This window comes from Bombus pyrosoma, linkage group LG1 (genome assembly GCF_014825855.1).
Source record: "Bombus pyrosoma isolate SC7728 linkage group LG1, ASM1482585v1, whole genome shotgun sequence".
Taxonomy (NCBI): Eukaryota; Metazoa; Arthropoda; class Insecta; order Hymenoptera; family Apidae; genus Bombus; species Bombus pyrosoma.
Window position 1 is genome coordinate 5,083,382 of NC_057770.1, and position 17,500 is coordinate 5,100,881.

Genomic DNA, 17,500 nt, shown 5'->3' on the forward strand with positions numbered 1-17,500 from the left:
GTTATACGCGAGATCACAAAAGTACGCCGACCAACATAAATTCACGATATCTCCAGTAAAATATATAGCAATTTTCGGGGAAATCGAAAGAGCAAATCGATGCTTACACAGCTCGACAAATTTTATCTCGTTTCCTTTTCTCGCATATTATATCCGATCGAATAACCGTTCTATCGTCGAGTATAACAACTCGCCCTTTAATATTTTGAGCAAATCGATCAAAGATGTCAGCGACTTTATCGAGGAAACGGAGAAGCGATCGTTGGCCGAATCGCGGCGAGGTGAAAATTTGCATTTTAATTGGAAAGTTCCCGTACAAGCAATTCGGTATTCGACCATCAAGTACGTGGAGCAATATCCTTCGCGTAGCTTCCCGCCAGCAAGTTCCCGATTACTCTCTGAATAACCTTGAACCGGCGGTTTCCAACTCGAGTCGAACCTAATGAAACGAGCGATAAGCTTTGAGTAATTACGGAAGCGGCGGTGTAACATTGTTAGGGTAAATGCTAAAGGTAATCAGGACTCTGGATCTCCGACGTGGTCATAATTAAACCAATCAAGCCGCAGTATCGCGTATTTGCGTAAATTACAAGTTCATCGACTTACTTTGAAAACGATTGCTTTATACTTTTATACCTTTAGAACTTTATACCTCAAACAGATGAGTAGCAAACGTCAATCGTATTACTATTTTCTGTTTGAAATTTCTATTTACTATTTTATATTGTAATTAACCTAAATAATTATAAATTTCCAAGATTCGTAAATATTTAAAAGATCACGAGATTCGAATTTTTAATTAAACGCAAGTACCGGAAATACTCAATTTCGGTAACGTTTTTCCATCATATGGTATTTTTTTATGCTTTTTACGATTTGCATGTGCGAGAATAATGCTTGATAATGACTATAGATCCTCGAGATGCTACGAGCTCGAAAAATCCTGAAGCGTGAAATATAGACAATTTTAGAATCGATAGTTACTTTTTTCTTCTTTCTTCTCTATATACACCGCGGGCCTAAATTCGCGGTGAATTCAGAAAAGTTCTGCAATTCGAGATCGGACGAGACTCAAGAATAATAAAACTACGTGGAAAAATTCATTTTTAAGAAAATCGAATTTGAAAATTTCTCTAAGAACGAGGCGCTTTTCTTTTATATAAAAAGGATTTTATATAAAAGTATTTGTACATTATAAAATTAAAATATACCATTAAAAAACCAACTGTTCTAGCAATTCGCAGATTTGACAATTTCGATATCCAAATTGGCTGATGCAGACAGTTAGATCACTCTTTAAGATTTAATTCGATACGAATACGTAAATAGAAGCTCGAGATGGTTAATAAAAGTTGGTTCTCGGCCATTTCATAAATTTCATGTTTAAATGTGTTTCGCGCGAGATTATTGCAACGTAAAGATATTATACGAGTCCTAATGTAGGCCTTAACGCGAGTGCATTTCGTAATATTAAATTCTAGTCTGGTCCCGAGTGTTTTTCCAAGTTTATGACGCGTTAATTGCACTTAAGAAATACGTAGAAGACAACTCTGTGTTTCAGCTTCTAATTACAATTTGCAATTCCCATTTAAACGCGTGAAATAGCGGTAGCAGTTTATTGCCTCCCCTTTGGTGTTGCTCGTTACATCTCAACTACGCTTTAACACGGCTCCGTATAAAAGAATCGCGCCTTATAGCTATATATATATATATATGAAAGAATATTATAAATAAATTATGACATTACCATGTAACTATAATCTTCTTCCTTTCTATTTTACCGGGATTATACTTCTTGTAATTTTCGATACATATTTTTATATTATACAACGTACTTTAGCCTATGATTATATTATAAATCAAGTTGAACATAAACAACTAGCATAAACTTTTACGTAATAATGCAATATAAAGTTTAATAAAACAGGTGGTACCTCCAACACGTTATTTTCTGTCCAAATGTTATATCCGTCATTTTAATCGCTGCGATTATTCTTTTCGAAACACACTCGACAGATTTAACGTACCCATCGGACTACGTGTCACGTAATCATGGTAATTCTGGATTTGAGCGCAAAAAAGTAGAAAAAATATTGGCAAAGTGCAAGAGAAGAGAGTTCAGAATTCATTTTCATCGAGACACAGTATCGCGTACACGGTATCGAGGGTATCGTGTCGCTGTAAGTTGGTTAGATTAGTTCCAGTCTATCTATTTGCTAAAGGTTTGCACATGTGTGGTACAGGAGTACAGAAAGTGCGAGCGAGGAACGTCGTAGAATAGAACCCTTAAACCTCTTAGGTAGCGAGAATACGATATATCTATAGACACTGTATCGTATACGCGAACGATCGATCGATATACACACACTGTGTTTTGTCGAGAAGGTGAAGTATGTTTCTTAACCGAAGAACGTCGAAAAAACTTTGTTACGGTGATAAAATTTGTAGTCACGGCAAATTCGATACATTCGGTTTCGTGTCCGTTTTGCTCTATTCTGACCCGATCCAAATCAAATAGTTTTCTATTTAATCATTCGTTTTAACGGAAATGCAAGTTCTTCTTCATCTTCGTTGTTCTTCAATAATAATGGCAAATACGCACGTCACCGTTTTTAGTGTCGATTTATTATTCGGATAAATTACGACGCTATTTAGTTGGAATTATTTAGTTGTATAACAATTAAACAACTGCGAACAAATGTTGTCGCAGTACAGATTCATTTAGCAATTCAATTAGTAAGAGTAACGGTATATGAAAATAAGCAATATAGGATATTTGAGTAATTCTTTTAAATTAGGCACGCTGGTAGGGGTAGTTTCTCGGAATATCAACTTTTATATATTATGGAATTTATACTATAAATCCATAATTTTCCATTATAAATTGCCATCAATGATATTACAGAAGAAAACGAACCAAATATATTGGAAAAATCAATAAATGTCCCGTCACGTCTTGCGGACTGGGTACATTCTTATCTCGTGGTTGTAAATCTCAGATTAATTACGTCGGTCAACAATTACTTCACGATTATTTGCTCGCGAGATTAATACCAGGCAACTGTTCTTCTAGGAGTAATAGAGCGCGGCCGAATTACTGCACTCACCTAGTATATACGTATATCAGATGCTACCAAGATATTTGTAGTCCTTGCAAACGGTTACGGAAGTAGAAGCACAATGATACGTAAAATCCTGAGTGAATTCTCGAATAAATAAGCTGCTACGGAACTACAGAAAAATGGAATAATGGATTAACGAAATTTACGGATTCGCTCGTCGTGCTGAGTCAACGAAACGAGAACGCAATTCGTTCGAAAAACCCTCGAATCGCTACGACAGAGTTAAAGTTATTCAACGTTATCGGCGACAGCTTGTCTTTCGACGGCTTAGATCGTTTCGTACTTCCATATACGAAAACATCGTATCCGACGAGAAGGAGGGATGATTGGACAAGTTAACGAACTTTAACGATCGCATTGTGGCAATTCCTAGAGCAATGGCGTTGATAAGGAAGCGCGCGAGTTTATCTTTCAAGTCTCTCGTAAAACGACGCCGGCTCCGCGACCAAGAAGCATACAGAGGACCCACGATTCATCCGTTCCTCCGGCGTGCTCCAATTCGAATTTAAAACGTCAACCGCCTGGTGTTTGTGAAATTTTCACCGATGCTGCGAAGCAACGAAAATATATTCGAAATTGCGAGTAGCTTCCTAAAGTAATTTGCCGAGTAGAATCAAGCTATCTTATTACGTTACAAACGCATCTTGAATAATCCTAAAAGTCACAGTAAATTAGAAGAATTGTTACGTTTTTCGTTTGACGAAGGTTCGTCTTCGTTTATCGTCCGTTTGTAGCGTGACACAGTGTACAGATCGTTTCACAGCTTGAAAATGTAAATATCTGTTTCCGCTTTTAACGATATCGAAAAGCGTTTGAAGATGTTTAATCAGAGAATTTTTTTTTTCTTGCAGGCTTCCTTAAAACAGGCCCGAAAGGGAGCGCGCAAGGAAATTACGGATTGATGGATCTAGTGGCAGGCCTTCACTGGTTACACGAGAATCTCGGCGCTTTTGGCGGCGACCCCGATCGATTGACGCTCTTTGGCCACGGTACAGGAGCCGCGCTCGCCAACTTTTTAGCCGTCTCGCCCATGGCAAGAGGTAATAGCATCCTTTGATTCGCAAATTCATCGTTCGTTTCGCGGAAACCATTCCGATTCTAGTTCGTCGCCATTTACCTCGATTCCTCTAGCGCACCGTTTCGCGCTTCGTCGCGCGCCGGTAAAGTCAGAGGTGTCAGGATATTCGCGCGGGAAGAGCATAGTCGAGGGGATATTCCTCGGGGACGACGACAACGGCGACGGTGACATGGCCGTCTTTGTTGTCGACGGCCACTAGAGACCTTAACAAGCTTCCTCGAGTGTAGACAGAGAATAAGGGTAGCAGAGTCGCCAAGGGCGGTGGTGAACCTGGACGCGTTTCTAGATTGCACCTCCATTCCGCGCTAACGAACCTACCTCGCGTCCTCCTTTTAATGCCCTTCCGCGATACGTTTTACCGTCCCTCGGCTCCATCGAGGCTTCACGGACTCGCCCCTAATGCCCCGGCACGCGGCGCTCTTGGTCGAAACGACGAGTCGACTCAACGGCCGAACGATCGTGCGCACAACGTCGATTCGTTCGATTCGAAGAACTCTACTTTCTGAAATATACTCGGTTATTTATCCGTAAACGGAAGTCGTTTCTTCGTTACGCGTTTCAGTTTTCCAGTTGGAGATAGGACGAAGCGCGAGGAGATTAAATAAATTCTGCTATACGTATAACGTTTGCAAGGAGAATAAAAAGAAACGACGTCTGTATCGATGTGCGATTATTAAACGATAGGTGATTCATTTTTAGCAACTCTGGTCAAAGCGTACATATACACTGGGTGTAACGTTTGAATAGCGTATTGATTTAGAAATATTATCCTTCTAAGATCCCTAAAAAACAGTTTCTTCGAACGCATCTCCTTTCTAAACCCATACAATCCAAGTCTACTTTTATTAAATCATGTTTATCCGCTAAACGATTCACGCTCGTGATTACGTGTATACGTGTCAACGTGTTAAATCAAATTCTACAGTTAGGTATAACAGGAAATTTTCATTCGTAAGTAGATTCGTTACAGGCCAAGTTACAGATCAAACAAATTTCCATTTGCCCGTTTCTCGAGAAATCACCGTAGCGTCTCGTATTACGCCTCTTTTATACCGCGCGTCTTTTATATCGCAGAGCTGGTCGAGAGAGTAGTTTTACTCGGCGGTTCTGCCTTGTCACCCTGGGCTATACAGCGCGATCCGTTAACGGCGAAACGTCACGTCGCCAATCAGACCGAATGCTCTGGTGACGTCGAGGCTGACGATATCGCACCGTGCCTTCGTTTGCGGAGTTTGGAAGAGCTTCTCGCCGTGCAATGGGATACCCCGAGATTCACTTGCGGATTTGCTCCTTTCGTCGATGGGGCGGTCATGCCTCCACCGATCAATCAGGTATCTCTAGCAGACGTTCGTAAAACCTTTCCTTTATACGACTATTACGAAATAACCTAATACGATATTTCTGATCTACCGATCACTCGATACGATGTTTCTTCCTTCCTTCTTACTTATCCTGCACTTATCCTTACTATGTTACGTTGTTCGGATAATCCATGTCCCGTATTATCGTTATCGCGGTACGTGACGCCGCCATAGTATTACGTATTGTTATCAAACGTTTCTTAAACTTACGAATCCTTCCGATTCTTATTTTCAAGTATTTTTCCACTCTCGCTCGAAGCATGCCTTTGGAACGCTGGTCATCGGTCGAATCAAACTCGGTCGCGTACAGATCGAAAGCCAAATTATCTAGAATCCTGTCTGAATGAAAACGAGGAATCCTCTTAACCAAGCGTACCAACGAAGCGGGACAGACGTTCGACAATGAAAGCGCACGCTCGCAGTCGCGCCGTTAGACATTTTGGCCGTGCAAAATAACGGACGAGGCGACGTGTAAGCGATGAGTTTGCTAATTGAACCGACAACCGACTGACAGATGTCGAGCGATGGAAGAACAGGGTATTAAGTTCTAACCTCGCGTCGGGTCGGGTCGCGTCGCGTCGCGTCGCGTCGCGTCGCGTCGCGTCGCGTCGCGTCGCGTCGTATCGCTAGGCAAGATTGCCCGTCGGCGAACTTTTAATTAAAAGCCATAAAGTATACGGTGTAACTGCAATTACACAGCGACTGCCGGCAATCGGAAGTCGACCCGAAAATCGATAGTTGCCCGCAACTTGCCTTTCGCCGGCGTCGACTTAATTGCACAGAGAGTTCGCCTCGAGATCGACTTGCCGCGACACCACGGCTACGTTCAATATGGTCTTTCTCCTGTTCCCGATGTCAAGAATTTCCAACCGACTGCCTCCTCCTCGGGACTGATGCCTCTGATACCTGGACCAGGCACCGAGTTTGCTAATTTCGGCGATCGAGATCTCCTGTTGGGATTGACGTCCGAGGAAGCTTGGATAAACCTCACCGACGACGATCTACAGGTAAGTCGGAAGCGTAAGCGGGTCGATCGAACGTGTGTGTGTGACATTTACTTGTTCAACACGAACGAAGCCTCGGAGTCTGTTCGTTACAGACGAAGCTTATTCGCTTTGACGAGCTCGGTCGGAAATCGTGGTCGATACGTCCTATCCTGTTTGAGGTTTGAGGTTTCTTGAGCCGGGATTATGGTCATCCGATGCGATTGCAACGGAGAACTCGAATGGAAGTGTTTGAGTAATTTTTTGGTGAAAATTGTCGACCATATCGTTCCATGTTACGCGTAATTTTCGAGATCGATCCACGTTAAACGATGTCGTTATTATTACCGTCCTCGTGTTTCGTTTTGCTGCACAAATGAAAGGTGAAATTTGTATTTTAATGGAATTATCGTAATATCGCTTCGCTTTGTTAGACTAGAACGATACTTTCTCGATATATCGTTCTACGTATTTCTTTCTTAATTTGCGCGTCGAATTTGGTCAGGCTGTGGGATCTACGTTGAATTATTTTTAATCTTGATAACGGGTTTGACGAGACGCGAACGGGTTCACGTGCAGCCGGCACGCATCGATAATTGACACGAACTCGATAAATTACTAATTAGCGAACGCGTATTGTCGCAAAATGCGGCCACCGATTCGTGTCGAATATTATCGACAATTCGACGGTTACGGTCGATGGATAGTTCGCTAAAGCGTATTTCCGCGGCTCCTTGACAATTTCATAACGATCGAATGTTTCACGGTGCCGTTTCGATCGTTCGTTCACGTGTAAAGTCTAGCACAGACTCTGTGCCAGTCGGAGCGTTTGTCATTTTGAAAATTCGCTTAATACATATTTCTAATCTCCCTTTCGTATGTATGCATGCATGTATATATATATATTGTATCGTGTCCCTCTCTTTTCGGGTGACTAATCTGATCATCACGAGACTCGCTGCTATGGCTCGCAGAGGCCGCGGTAACAAAAGGCACGCCCCGAAACGCCAATTATTTCGGATTAGCTTTAGACTGATACTTCTAGACTCTGGTTTTTCCCTCAGGGATAACAGCCTCAGCTGTCAAATGACTGTACGTAGCGTCGAGCGACGTGCTCGCACCTCTCCCCCCCCCCCCCCTCCTAGACAAAAACATAAACACGCACACAGAGATACGTGTTCACGCGTGGTTTTACATTGTTACTACATTCAGTTAAGGCGTTTTGTGATTTTCTCGAAGCGTTTCGATCAAGCTCGATCAAAGTCGCCTAATAGCTATCGAAAGAACGATTAAGAAAGGAAAATCTGAACAATAGGAAATATCGATCGCAGATTACGAGGCAAACTATATCGATCGGTTATGATACCGTGTTAATTACAGCCCGCGTAAAGATACTTTTCTAGAAAGAATACGTAACATGTAGGATAAATTTCGATAAAGGATTTTTCACGTACGAAAGCAGGAATAGAGCAACGAGAAAGGCGCATACCTCGTCCATCTTCGGCCATATCGCGATAAACCTCGACTGCGAAAAAAACCAAGCATACAATAAAGTTTTACGATCGGCCGATGCGAAAGTTTTACGAGTGTCCGACGAAAAGAAAACTCTCCATCAACCATCCATCCGATATGATTGCAGAACGGTTTGAACGAGACCAGGAGGGATCGTATTTTGCGCACTTACGTGCGAAACACCTATCGTTACCACCTTCACGAGATCTACTCGACCCTCCGTAACGAGTACACGGACTGGGAGAGAGGCGAGCAGAGTCCGTCGGCGATCTGCGAGGGCCTTCTGTCCCTGCTCGGCGACGGTCAGGTCGCTGCTCCTCTTCTAAGGCTTGCATTGCTGCACTCGGCGTCCGGAGGACGTGGTTACTTTTTGCATTTTCAGCTCGGCGACCGACCGAGTCAGAGGGGCGAGGAGGTGCCCTATCTTTTGGGGATACCTCTTCTTCGCGGAGAGGTCGTGTCCGTTCTCTTCGCCCAAGCCAACTACACTTTGGCCGATGAGAACCTGTCCAAACTGCTGGTCCACTACTTGGCCAACTTCGTAAGACGTGGGTGAGTCTTTCCGTCTTTGTTCCCTGTTTGCCAAGTTGGTTCTCGGCTTTGCATTTTACTCGCGCAGTCGTGCAGACGCGATTGTACCCCGCTCTTTCGGCAACGGCAACTTTCAGTTGACACTCTGTTTCCCTTTGACGACTGGATTCGTCGGAAAGATAGCTGATACTTGGTCGCTTTAAGCGTGATATCGAGCGATCTGTTCGACGCTCGTTGACTTGGTTTCTACCGTGAAGTACGTTTTTATTTCTCTCAGTTAGATCCTTATTTTTCAATATTCCATCGCCTATTTACGAAGAATTTAATCAAGACTTGATAATAGATTAGAAATTTGCTAATACGACGTTGAGAAATTGTTACTTCGACGTGCATAATCGCGCGCCTTTGTACGAGATTAAAGTAAATATTTTAATTTTAACAAATTATTTTTTAATTTTCGATTGCCACAGCACTCGAATAAAACGGCTGAGGTATTTAATTAACTAAAATTATATTCTTTCAAGAGCTCTGAACAATTTTTTAATTAATCAAACGCATGTTTTCCCCGAAAGATTGCCTTTCTCTTTTTATTTCCTGAACGATCGACTAAAAAGTAAGATTCTTTAAGAGCAATCGTAAAATTAAAAGTGCATCGAGAACGGCGTTGAAAGTCGCGAGAAAACAGTCCCGAAAGCTTCGTAAGACGGTGCTATTATCGTTAAAGAAAATTGCTTTGATAAAGCTTACAGATAACAGTTGTGATTTGATTTGGAATTACAGAGCTTCGCCGCCCGATATGATTCTGTCGGTATTTTTCACTTTATCACAACGATGCTTGACGAGGAAGCGACGTTCAAGTTGATCCATTTTTCTGTCTTACCGTGGAATCTAATTTTTATGCTCGCAAATCATGAATATCGCGTTTAATTGGTCTAACAGACGAGATGATCACAGTCTCCAGACCAGTGCGCAAGGCAATTTTCATGCAAATACGATTTTACCCAGCTCGAGCATCAACGCGAACCATCCGAAGTTCGACTAAAATTTCTGTTGCGTTTAACATTTCAGAATCGGAAACTTTTTCCTTTTTCGCGTCCATGGTAGCTGAGATTTCGGTTAAAAATGCAAGTAAAATCTTACTTCTTATCTCCTTTGCAATTCTTTCCTTGCTCTCGTAACGAAATCTCGTTATTGTTTTTTTTTTTTTTTTTCGTAATTTAACAGTTCGAAACTATCCACGATCACGGTCGATCCATCGGTAAATTCTACGGCAGAAGATGATAGAAACTCCTTACAATTATTTCTACTTGCAAACTTTCTGCTTGCAAACTTTTCGTTTTCACCCGAAAGAACGCTTTCTTCCAATTTGCTGTAACTTTGAAAGAAATTAAAACCGTCTCGATATCGCAACGCGCATACACGATACTCCCATCGATGTCGCTATCAAAATATCAACGTCTCTAAATATCAAATTAACATGATCGCAGCGGCTCCGATCGCGAAACTTTAATCAACACGTTCGGCACAATTTTTCAAATTACCAACACGTTTAGTTTCCCGATCGCTTCGAGCTGAAACGATCGAAATCGACTAACGACAGTCGATCGTTCTTCTTAATTTCGGCGATTTAAAGCGGAGGAAGTTGAGCGTGTTGGTAGGCGACGGTACGCGTTCGTGAAAACGGCGACGACGACTATGGGGAGCCGAGGCAGGACCGCCAGGAATTCTGACAACGGAGCAAATGGCAACGTAGTCAGCTGCAAGTTCTAGACTTACAATTACGATGACGCGCTAGGCTAGTTTCTTGTTACGTGCTGCCGCGTTTCCTAAACCGAATACAATTAGCTAAAGTTACGCGTTCCTCGAGTTAGAGTTGGACTAATAATATAATCATTGGATTAGAGCGCGTTGTGTAATTCGATATCGATATGACATGTCCCTGACTCTCTAATCAGACGGTATAATATAATTACATTAAGATAATATCAGGTAATTTCTCGCGAAGATTAGTTTCGAGCAGTAGAAAAATCAATTTTACTTGAAAATTGACGAGAGAAAAGAACGAAACGCAGGCAACTTTGATTTTACAGATTCTTTAACTTTAAACGACTAACGTATTTTCAACGATTTAACGATTTCATGTATTTTTTCCAAATAAAATTTATATCTAAGGGAAACATGTACATATAACGTTTAAGATTAACTAACGTTTGAAAGAAACTCGAGAAAACGTGTTTAGATCTATCGGTGAACGCACACAGAGCATAACACGAAAGTCAAACGGGCAAAAAAAAGAAAAAATTGGTCAACAACTTCGATGATATAGAAATCTACGCTCTCCTATGCTTAAAGTATCGTTATCGTTTATGTATTCCGTAATTGGAAAAATTTGTACGATTCGATTCAACGATTCCGCGTCACCGCGCACGCAACTCCTCGAATCTCAGCTCGGTCGAGTCTATATTTTCCTGCTTGCGAACATCGTTTCGTTGATTCTTTTATTCTCTCGTAAGCAAGAACGCGAAAACTCGGTGGTTCTCTTCTCTCTTTTTTCTTCTTTTTTTTTTTTTTGTTCTTTGCTTGGACATATAATAGAACGCAGATCCGAAAGAAAAAAGAAACGTGGATATGTTTCGCTTTTATCTGTGTCAAATGTCCTCTGTAACAAAACGAACGTACCTCGTAGTCCTCGGATTTTGAATAGTAGTCAGATAGCCGCTCCTCGAACCGATCAAGGTTCAGAGCACGATCTGTATCTATAACAGAGACCGTTTGATCGAGACGCGTGCATTGGCGCACACGTGATGTTTCAGGGACCCGAACGGCGTCAGCCCGTTGACATCGGGATCCGACGGGCTTCCGACCAGCCCGCCGTTTTGGGATTCCTACGATTCGATAAATCAGCTGTACCTAGAAGCCGGTCGTAGCACGGAAATGCGGTCGCATTACAGGGGCCACAAGATGTCTCTGTGGTTGAATCTGTTGCCGCAACTACATCGACCCGGATACGAAATCAGCATGCGTCACCATCATCTGGTCGACAGCCCTAGCCTGTACGAAGGTGCGGTGCGCCAGCAGACCGAAGCGCTGCCGTTGCCAGCGCCTCCGCTCCCGGTACCGTCACCCACCGAGCCATCCTCGATCTCGAGCGCGATATTGACCACCGAGTGTACGCCGAACGCTACGGTCGCCACTACCTCGAGAACTTTGCAGCATCCGAACCTGGGCCCAGCGCCTAACAATCTTAGAAAGCTGGACTCCAGCCATTATCAAAGCTACAGCACAGCCCTCACAGTCACCATAGGCATCGGCGTATTTCTCTTGCTACTGAACATTCTCATTCTCGCTGGCATCTGCCATCAGAGGAGCAGGAACGCTTTGAACGTGGCTGGAGGTTTATCTTCGGGCTTTGGAGATAAGAAGAAGGAGGAGCTATTGGAAGCAGGGTGTTCCGGTATCGAGGTGTCCTCGGGAAAGCAGAAGCTGTCTTCCTTGAATCTGATGGACTCGCCGTCTTCGAGTCCGCCACCGCATAAAGCGAAACTGGCGCAGGAGTTGGAATTACAGTTGCAGGAGTTCCAATGTTCTCCGCCTCCAGGCGGAGGCAAGAGAGTGTTAGAACCACCGTTGTATAGTAGAAGTCCGTGCGTCCAGAGGACGCGCACTCCATCGCCTTGCGTAGACGCGACCACTGCCAGGATGGACGACGACGACGAGGACGACGACGACGACGACGACGACGACGACGGCGACGACGATGGGGATAGCAGCAGCGACGATAACGACGACGAGAATCTTCCAGAACCTCCACCGCCTCCGAAAGCTCCAGCACCCAACGTCAGCCTGTCCTGTCCAGGAATCCTCAGGCAGCCTGGCACACCCGGTAGCGCCAAGAAACGTGTTCAGATCCAAGAAATTTCCGTATGAGGAGAGTAGGTACTTGCAATCTCCTTTTGCCGAAAACTCGTTCATCGGCCCATTCCGACCATTCGTAGTAAATCTGTCGAGCGATCCTCGATCGTCGCTACTGCTGGCGGTAGTCGACCAACAGCTTCGACCACGAAGAAATTCAGCGTTTCGAGCGTTCCAAGCCAAAGTCCGTTGTTGCAACGCGTCATAACTTTCAGACGTTGCATATTCGGCTCTGTCGAGAGTTTCTTCGCGCTTAAGAATTTGAGACTCTGCATAGGCCTACGGCGTTCGAGAGACATCTTGCGTGTACGAATGAATGAACACAGTTGCAACAGGATTGGCAGTTTCAAGCGCGTGGTTTCGAAAGAGGAAAGTCAGCGTTAATATTCGTAGCCAAAGATCGATGCCAGTTTAGAGTATCTATCTTCGAAGAATCGACAAGCGGATTAACGAAGACACATAAGACAGCAAACAAAAGCACAAATCGATGGCCTTAAAAGAATTCGATACTCGAAGCGATATAATTGACGCGACGGGAAGCAACGTCAAAGTCGAATCAGGCAACGCACGTTCCTACGAGATTCGACGGAGATATTTTCCAATATTTCTTACAACTCGATGAAAAGCGGAGCAAAGGAAGAAGCGATAATGACGGACGAACAACAACTACGCAGCGTTTCCCACTGGAGAGAATTTTTTTGGCAACGATTTTATTGGTTGTTGATCGCGTGAATATATTTCGTACGTTCAAATTTATCATAGATCCATCGAATTCAAATTTAAACGGTCCGAGCAGCTTGCTTGTCCGAGTTTGTTCGAGCACAAGCGATATCGAGAAGTTACGATATCCTTCCTTCAGGCAAGAAAACAGAAGGAAAGAAGACGCAGGATTTTTTTTAAAGATCTCGCACAAAAAGCATCGGCTCTTTGTCTTCCTCCTTCGAAAGCTATACAAGGTGGACGGCGAAGAATCAGAGAGAAGTTGAATAGGAAAAAAAAAAAAAAAAAAGAACGAGGAACGAGGGATGGATATCGACAGAGTCGGCGTCGAGCAGAAGTTGAACCGTCGCCGAGAGTCGTCGCGACGCTCGACACTGTGAAACGAGGGGATTGATATAATCTCAGGAACCCAAAAGACAAGGCGCGCGCCCAGGAAGCCCAGCAGGATACCTCGGGCTTCCTTCATCCGGATTTGTCGGAGCACTAAGTGGAATTATTCGAGGAATTGGAAGGTCTGACCTCGGCTTTCCGGATCTCGTTTTCTTTTTCGGTCGAGAGCAGAAAGTCGTACGGGAGGAAATGGACCTGATCAAGCGAAACTCTGCAGGTTCGCCACGAAAGGAGCCTGCTAGCTAATGAATTGATGAATCTGAAGTTCTCGTCAGTGTAATCGCGAGTGTTCTTAGTTACGTACGTGAAAAAGGGAGAGAGAAAAGGAGAGAGATAGACAGATAGATAGATAGATAGATAGATAGAGCGAGTGAGAGAGAGAGAGAGAGAGAGAGTGAGTGAGAGAGTGAGAGAGTGAGAGACAAGAGGAGAAATCGTAGTGCGAGTGTCAGAGTGACAGAGGATGAGAATGAAATGAATAAGAGTTGGTGATGTAGGAAATATAAATTGTATATTATATTCGATGCCAGGGAATATGATTGGAACGTTGGAAGAAAAAAGTGGATGATCCATCCCGAGTGTATTTTTTCGTTTCTCCTTGGAGCGTGCCAACAGGGACGGTTCCCGTCGAATTTGGGATTGCTTGGACGAAATTTTGCTTTCTGCCTCGTTCCATATTTATTTTCTCATCTCCTAGTATGTACGTAAATGCGTTTCAAGTATATTCGTTTGTAACTTAATTTCGAACGTACGATCCAACCATGTATTTGATGTACTTTTCTTTATAAGAAAATTGCTGTTACAAAATGACTCTTACAAACTTCGAAGATACGCGAATAGTTGCCCCGCCTGTTTTCCGAAATCCAACTATTCATTTGATAAGGTAACGTATCTCGCGCTAAACCTGGCTGGTATCATCGAACGTTTAATTTATTATATATAAACGGTATGAACGGTATTCTTCTCGAAATAAATTACATTGGTTGACGTTTATATAGACGCAAACCGTAAGGACTTTCATCGTCGATGAAGCTGCCGATCGGTAATTTTGAGAATGTCGCGTCCTCTTTCAAGCGTGTACCGTTGACAAATGCCGGTGTTTACGAGCGACGTTCCTCGCTGTTCCCCATTCTCTCCGACAAATTAGCCTTGATTAAGTTTCGCCGAATAGTGGAACAAGGTTAGCCGTTTGTCAAGTTGATAACAAAAACGTTCAGCACCTGATTTACGCGAAATCTATTTATTTTAAATTAAACGTTTCTTGTCAAAGTATTTATTTACAACGTTCAAGAATTCTAACGATTGAGAGATTAAATGGTAACGGACGATATGGCATTTACCTCTTTGAACGGAGAGATACGTAAGTTAAAATACCCGACGCGAAAGTTTCTATTCGATATCAAGTAGTAACAGACAACGATAGTCAGACGCGAAAGTAGCGACACAATGAGACTTTAACATTATGAAATGGATGAAATACCGATTAAAAGTTCCGTATATCCTCGTATATCCGTCTTTCCTAGAATATCTACAATTATGTTTAACAAATTTGAATATCCTACTTGTTGTAAGCAAATCGTTTCGATTAGAGTTAAAGTTTACGATATTAAAAAATGTTCAGCTAAAGTTAGACTTTGATCGTTTTCGTGAAGCGAAATAGAAACACAGAAACATTGGGCCGCTATTAAAACAACCGAGGTTAGTTTTCCTTCCGTTACGATAAACAACTTTTTCATTCACGGTTGTTTGAAAGTTATTATTAGTTTTTAAAGCATTCCCCGAAAAACGCAAAAGGAAAATTCCTTCCCTTTCATCGCTAAACTCAAACCATTAGCTCCTTCCTCTCGATTCGTCGTTCTATCAACGCAACCTACCTCCGGCAAATTTTCCATTACACCTTTTTCCTAATATCCCTCTAAGAAACATTTTTCATTATCCGTTTTACTTTTGTTTCTTTTTTCTTTCTTTTTTCTTTTTTCTTTATATCGGGGATAGAGGCAACTGCGATGGAGAAACGCGAAGCTAACGATCGATACCGGAAACAAGAGGCAGTCGGATCGCGATAACGAAGGAGAAACGAGTCGTTGCGAGCTTTCGTGCGAGTTTGGAACGTAACGAAAGAGCCAAAAAAGAAAAAAAAAGAAAAGAAGAAGAAAAGAAAAAACTGGAAGAAAAGGGAAAAAGGAAACCGCGTGTGGGGCCAGCCGTAAGTAAAATCTAACTGCTAATTTAGTTTAGGCGAACAACGACCGCCGCCGTGAAAAAATTCGTGTATCTTTGCGCCCGGAAGAAATTGTCGATCTCATCGGAACGACTTTTCGAGCCTCGACGTGGTTTGAATTTTGAACGAAAGAAACGAAGGGATATTGCGAAACGAATTTTGCGTGCCCGTGTGTATGCGTGTAAAATTGCGAGAAGCAGAGAGAAAGAAGTTGGAATGTCCTGTCGTTGAAAAACTTTCATCGATGAATCGACGGATCCTCGATTTCGATCATTTGTTCGCGCGTTTCTTCTTCGACGATCCTTTCGAACGATGATCGATGTTCGTTGAAACGTAACCTCTGAAAGTTCTCAGAAAGTTTTCAGAAAGGGATCCAGGATTCTCGATGAATTAACGCGCGAAACACCGATGTCTTCGGCGTCATTTACATACAGAATCGAAAGAACACATACATGTACAACTTAGACGTACGCGAATGCGAAGGTCACGTGCATACACAGGTACACGTACACGATTATCAATGTTTGGAATGTTGGGATTTGTTTAAATAAATACTTAAAGCATTTAAAACGTAAGCATCGTTGGTACTTTGACTAAAATTCTTGTTACGCGCGATTTTCCCCTGTTATCTTCGTTTTATGAGTCACGTTACTCGTATTTTACTTGTATTAATTTTTGTTTGTGTTCCCCATTACGACGATTCGACGTGCTACGGATATGAACAACAATTTCGTCTATTCTTCTTTATTAATCTTATCTTTTATTTATCTCATATTCTTCGGATTTAGTTTATCGATTTACACAATTTTATGTCGTTTCCGTGCCCTAATTGTAGACATTCGTAGACTGATCGAAACTCTTCCTAGCCAGCACGCGTGGCCACGCCGAATCGTTCGCTCCTGTTCCGAATAGGTAAGTGCTAATCTCGTTTTATGATATCGTACACGATCTCTGTGTTATTTTACGTGGAAATTAAGCATATGGCTGCAACGAACATTTCCAATATCTATGCAAACATTAAGCAACGTTTCTTATGGATCTTGCAAATTTTGCTCGATAAATCGTTCGTTGACTTTGTTAAATAAGAATTTTAAAGCGCTGCACTATGGAACGCAAGTAAAAGTTAAAAGTAAATGGCGAAAGTTTGTAGCTCTTATAATATAAGGAAAAACGCCTCGAAAGAGATTATCGCCACGTTTCAAGAAATTTACTTACGGGTATATGTAACCACCGACAAGTTACTTCATCGAATAATTAGTTTTGTAAATAATAGAATTTCTTCGTTACGTACTTTCGTTACGTACGAAGAATATCTTCTTCTATCGCAATCTCCAAGTTCCTTCCAATTTCTTTGAGATCCATTGGACGTGTAGCGTTAACGCAAACGCGTATGGTAGATAATTTCTTTAATTAATTATCTTTAAACAATCAATGTAATTACCTTCGTTAGGAGTCTATTAGCTATTACCAGTTTGGCGGGATCGAGCTAAAGCTCTCCTTCGAATCAACGGTTAACCTCTCGGAATCCACGAGTGGGTATAAATTCCGTTTGCCATTACTTGGAAACTCCTCTTACTTGCCGCACCGTCACTCTTCATTTTCGACAAGGGCTTTGAGCTATGCGTTACGCTTTCGGCTACAAGTTCATGCAACAAACGTTCATTTCCTTT

At 42.5% G+C, this 17,500-nt stretch overlaps 1 protein-coding gene across 2 annotated transcripts in view; it reads left to right on the forward strand.

Moving 5' to 3' along the window:
* The window catches only part of LOC122569642 (neuroligin-1-like), a 52,069-nt gene extending 35,664 nt beyond the window's left edge, over nucleotides 1-16,405 (forward strand). For both annotated transcript variants that reach the window (XM_043730991.1, XM_043731002.1), the window contains 5 exons: nucleotides 3,974-4,162; nucleotides 5,275-5,531; nucleotides 6,422-6,568; nucleotides 8,184-8,608; nucleotides 11,401-16,405. In XM_043730991.1, coding sequence (XP_043586926.1) covers nucleotides 3,974-4,162; nucleotides 5,275-5,531; nucleotides 6,422-6,568; nucleotides 8,184-8,608; nucleotides 11,401-12,514 — 2,132 coding nt within the window. In that variant the 3' untranslated portion in view covers nucleotides 12,515-16,405. The remainder of the gene's footprint in view (nucleotides 1-3,973; nucleotides 4,163-5,274; nucleotides 5,532-6,421; nucleotides 6,569-8,183; nucleotides 8,609-11,400) is intronic.
* The last annotated feature ends 1,095 nt before the right edge of the window (nucleotides 16,406-17,500 follow it).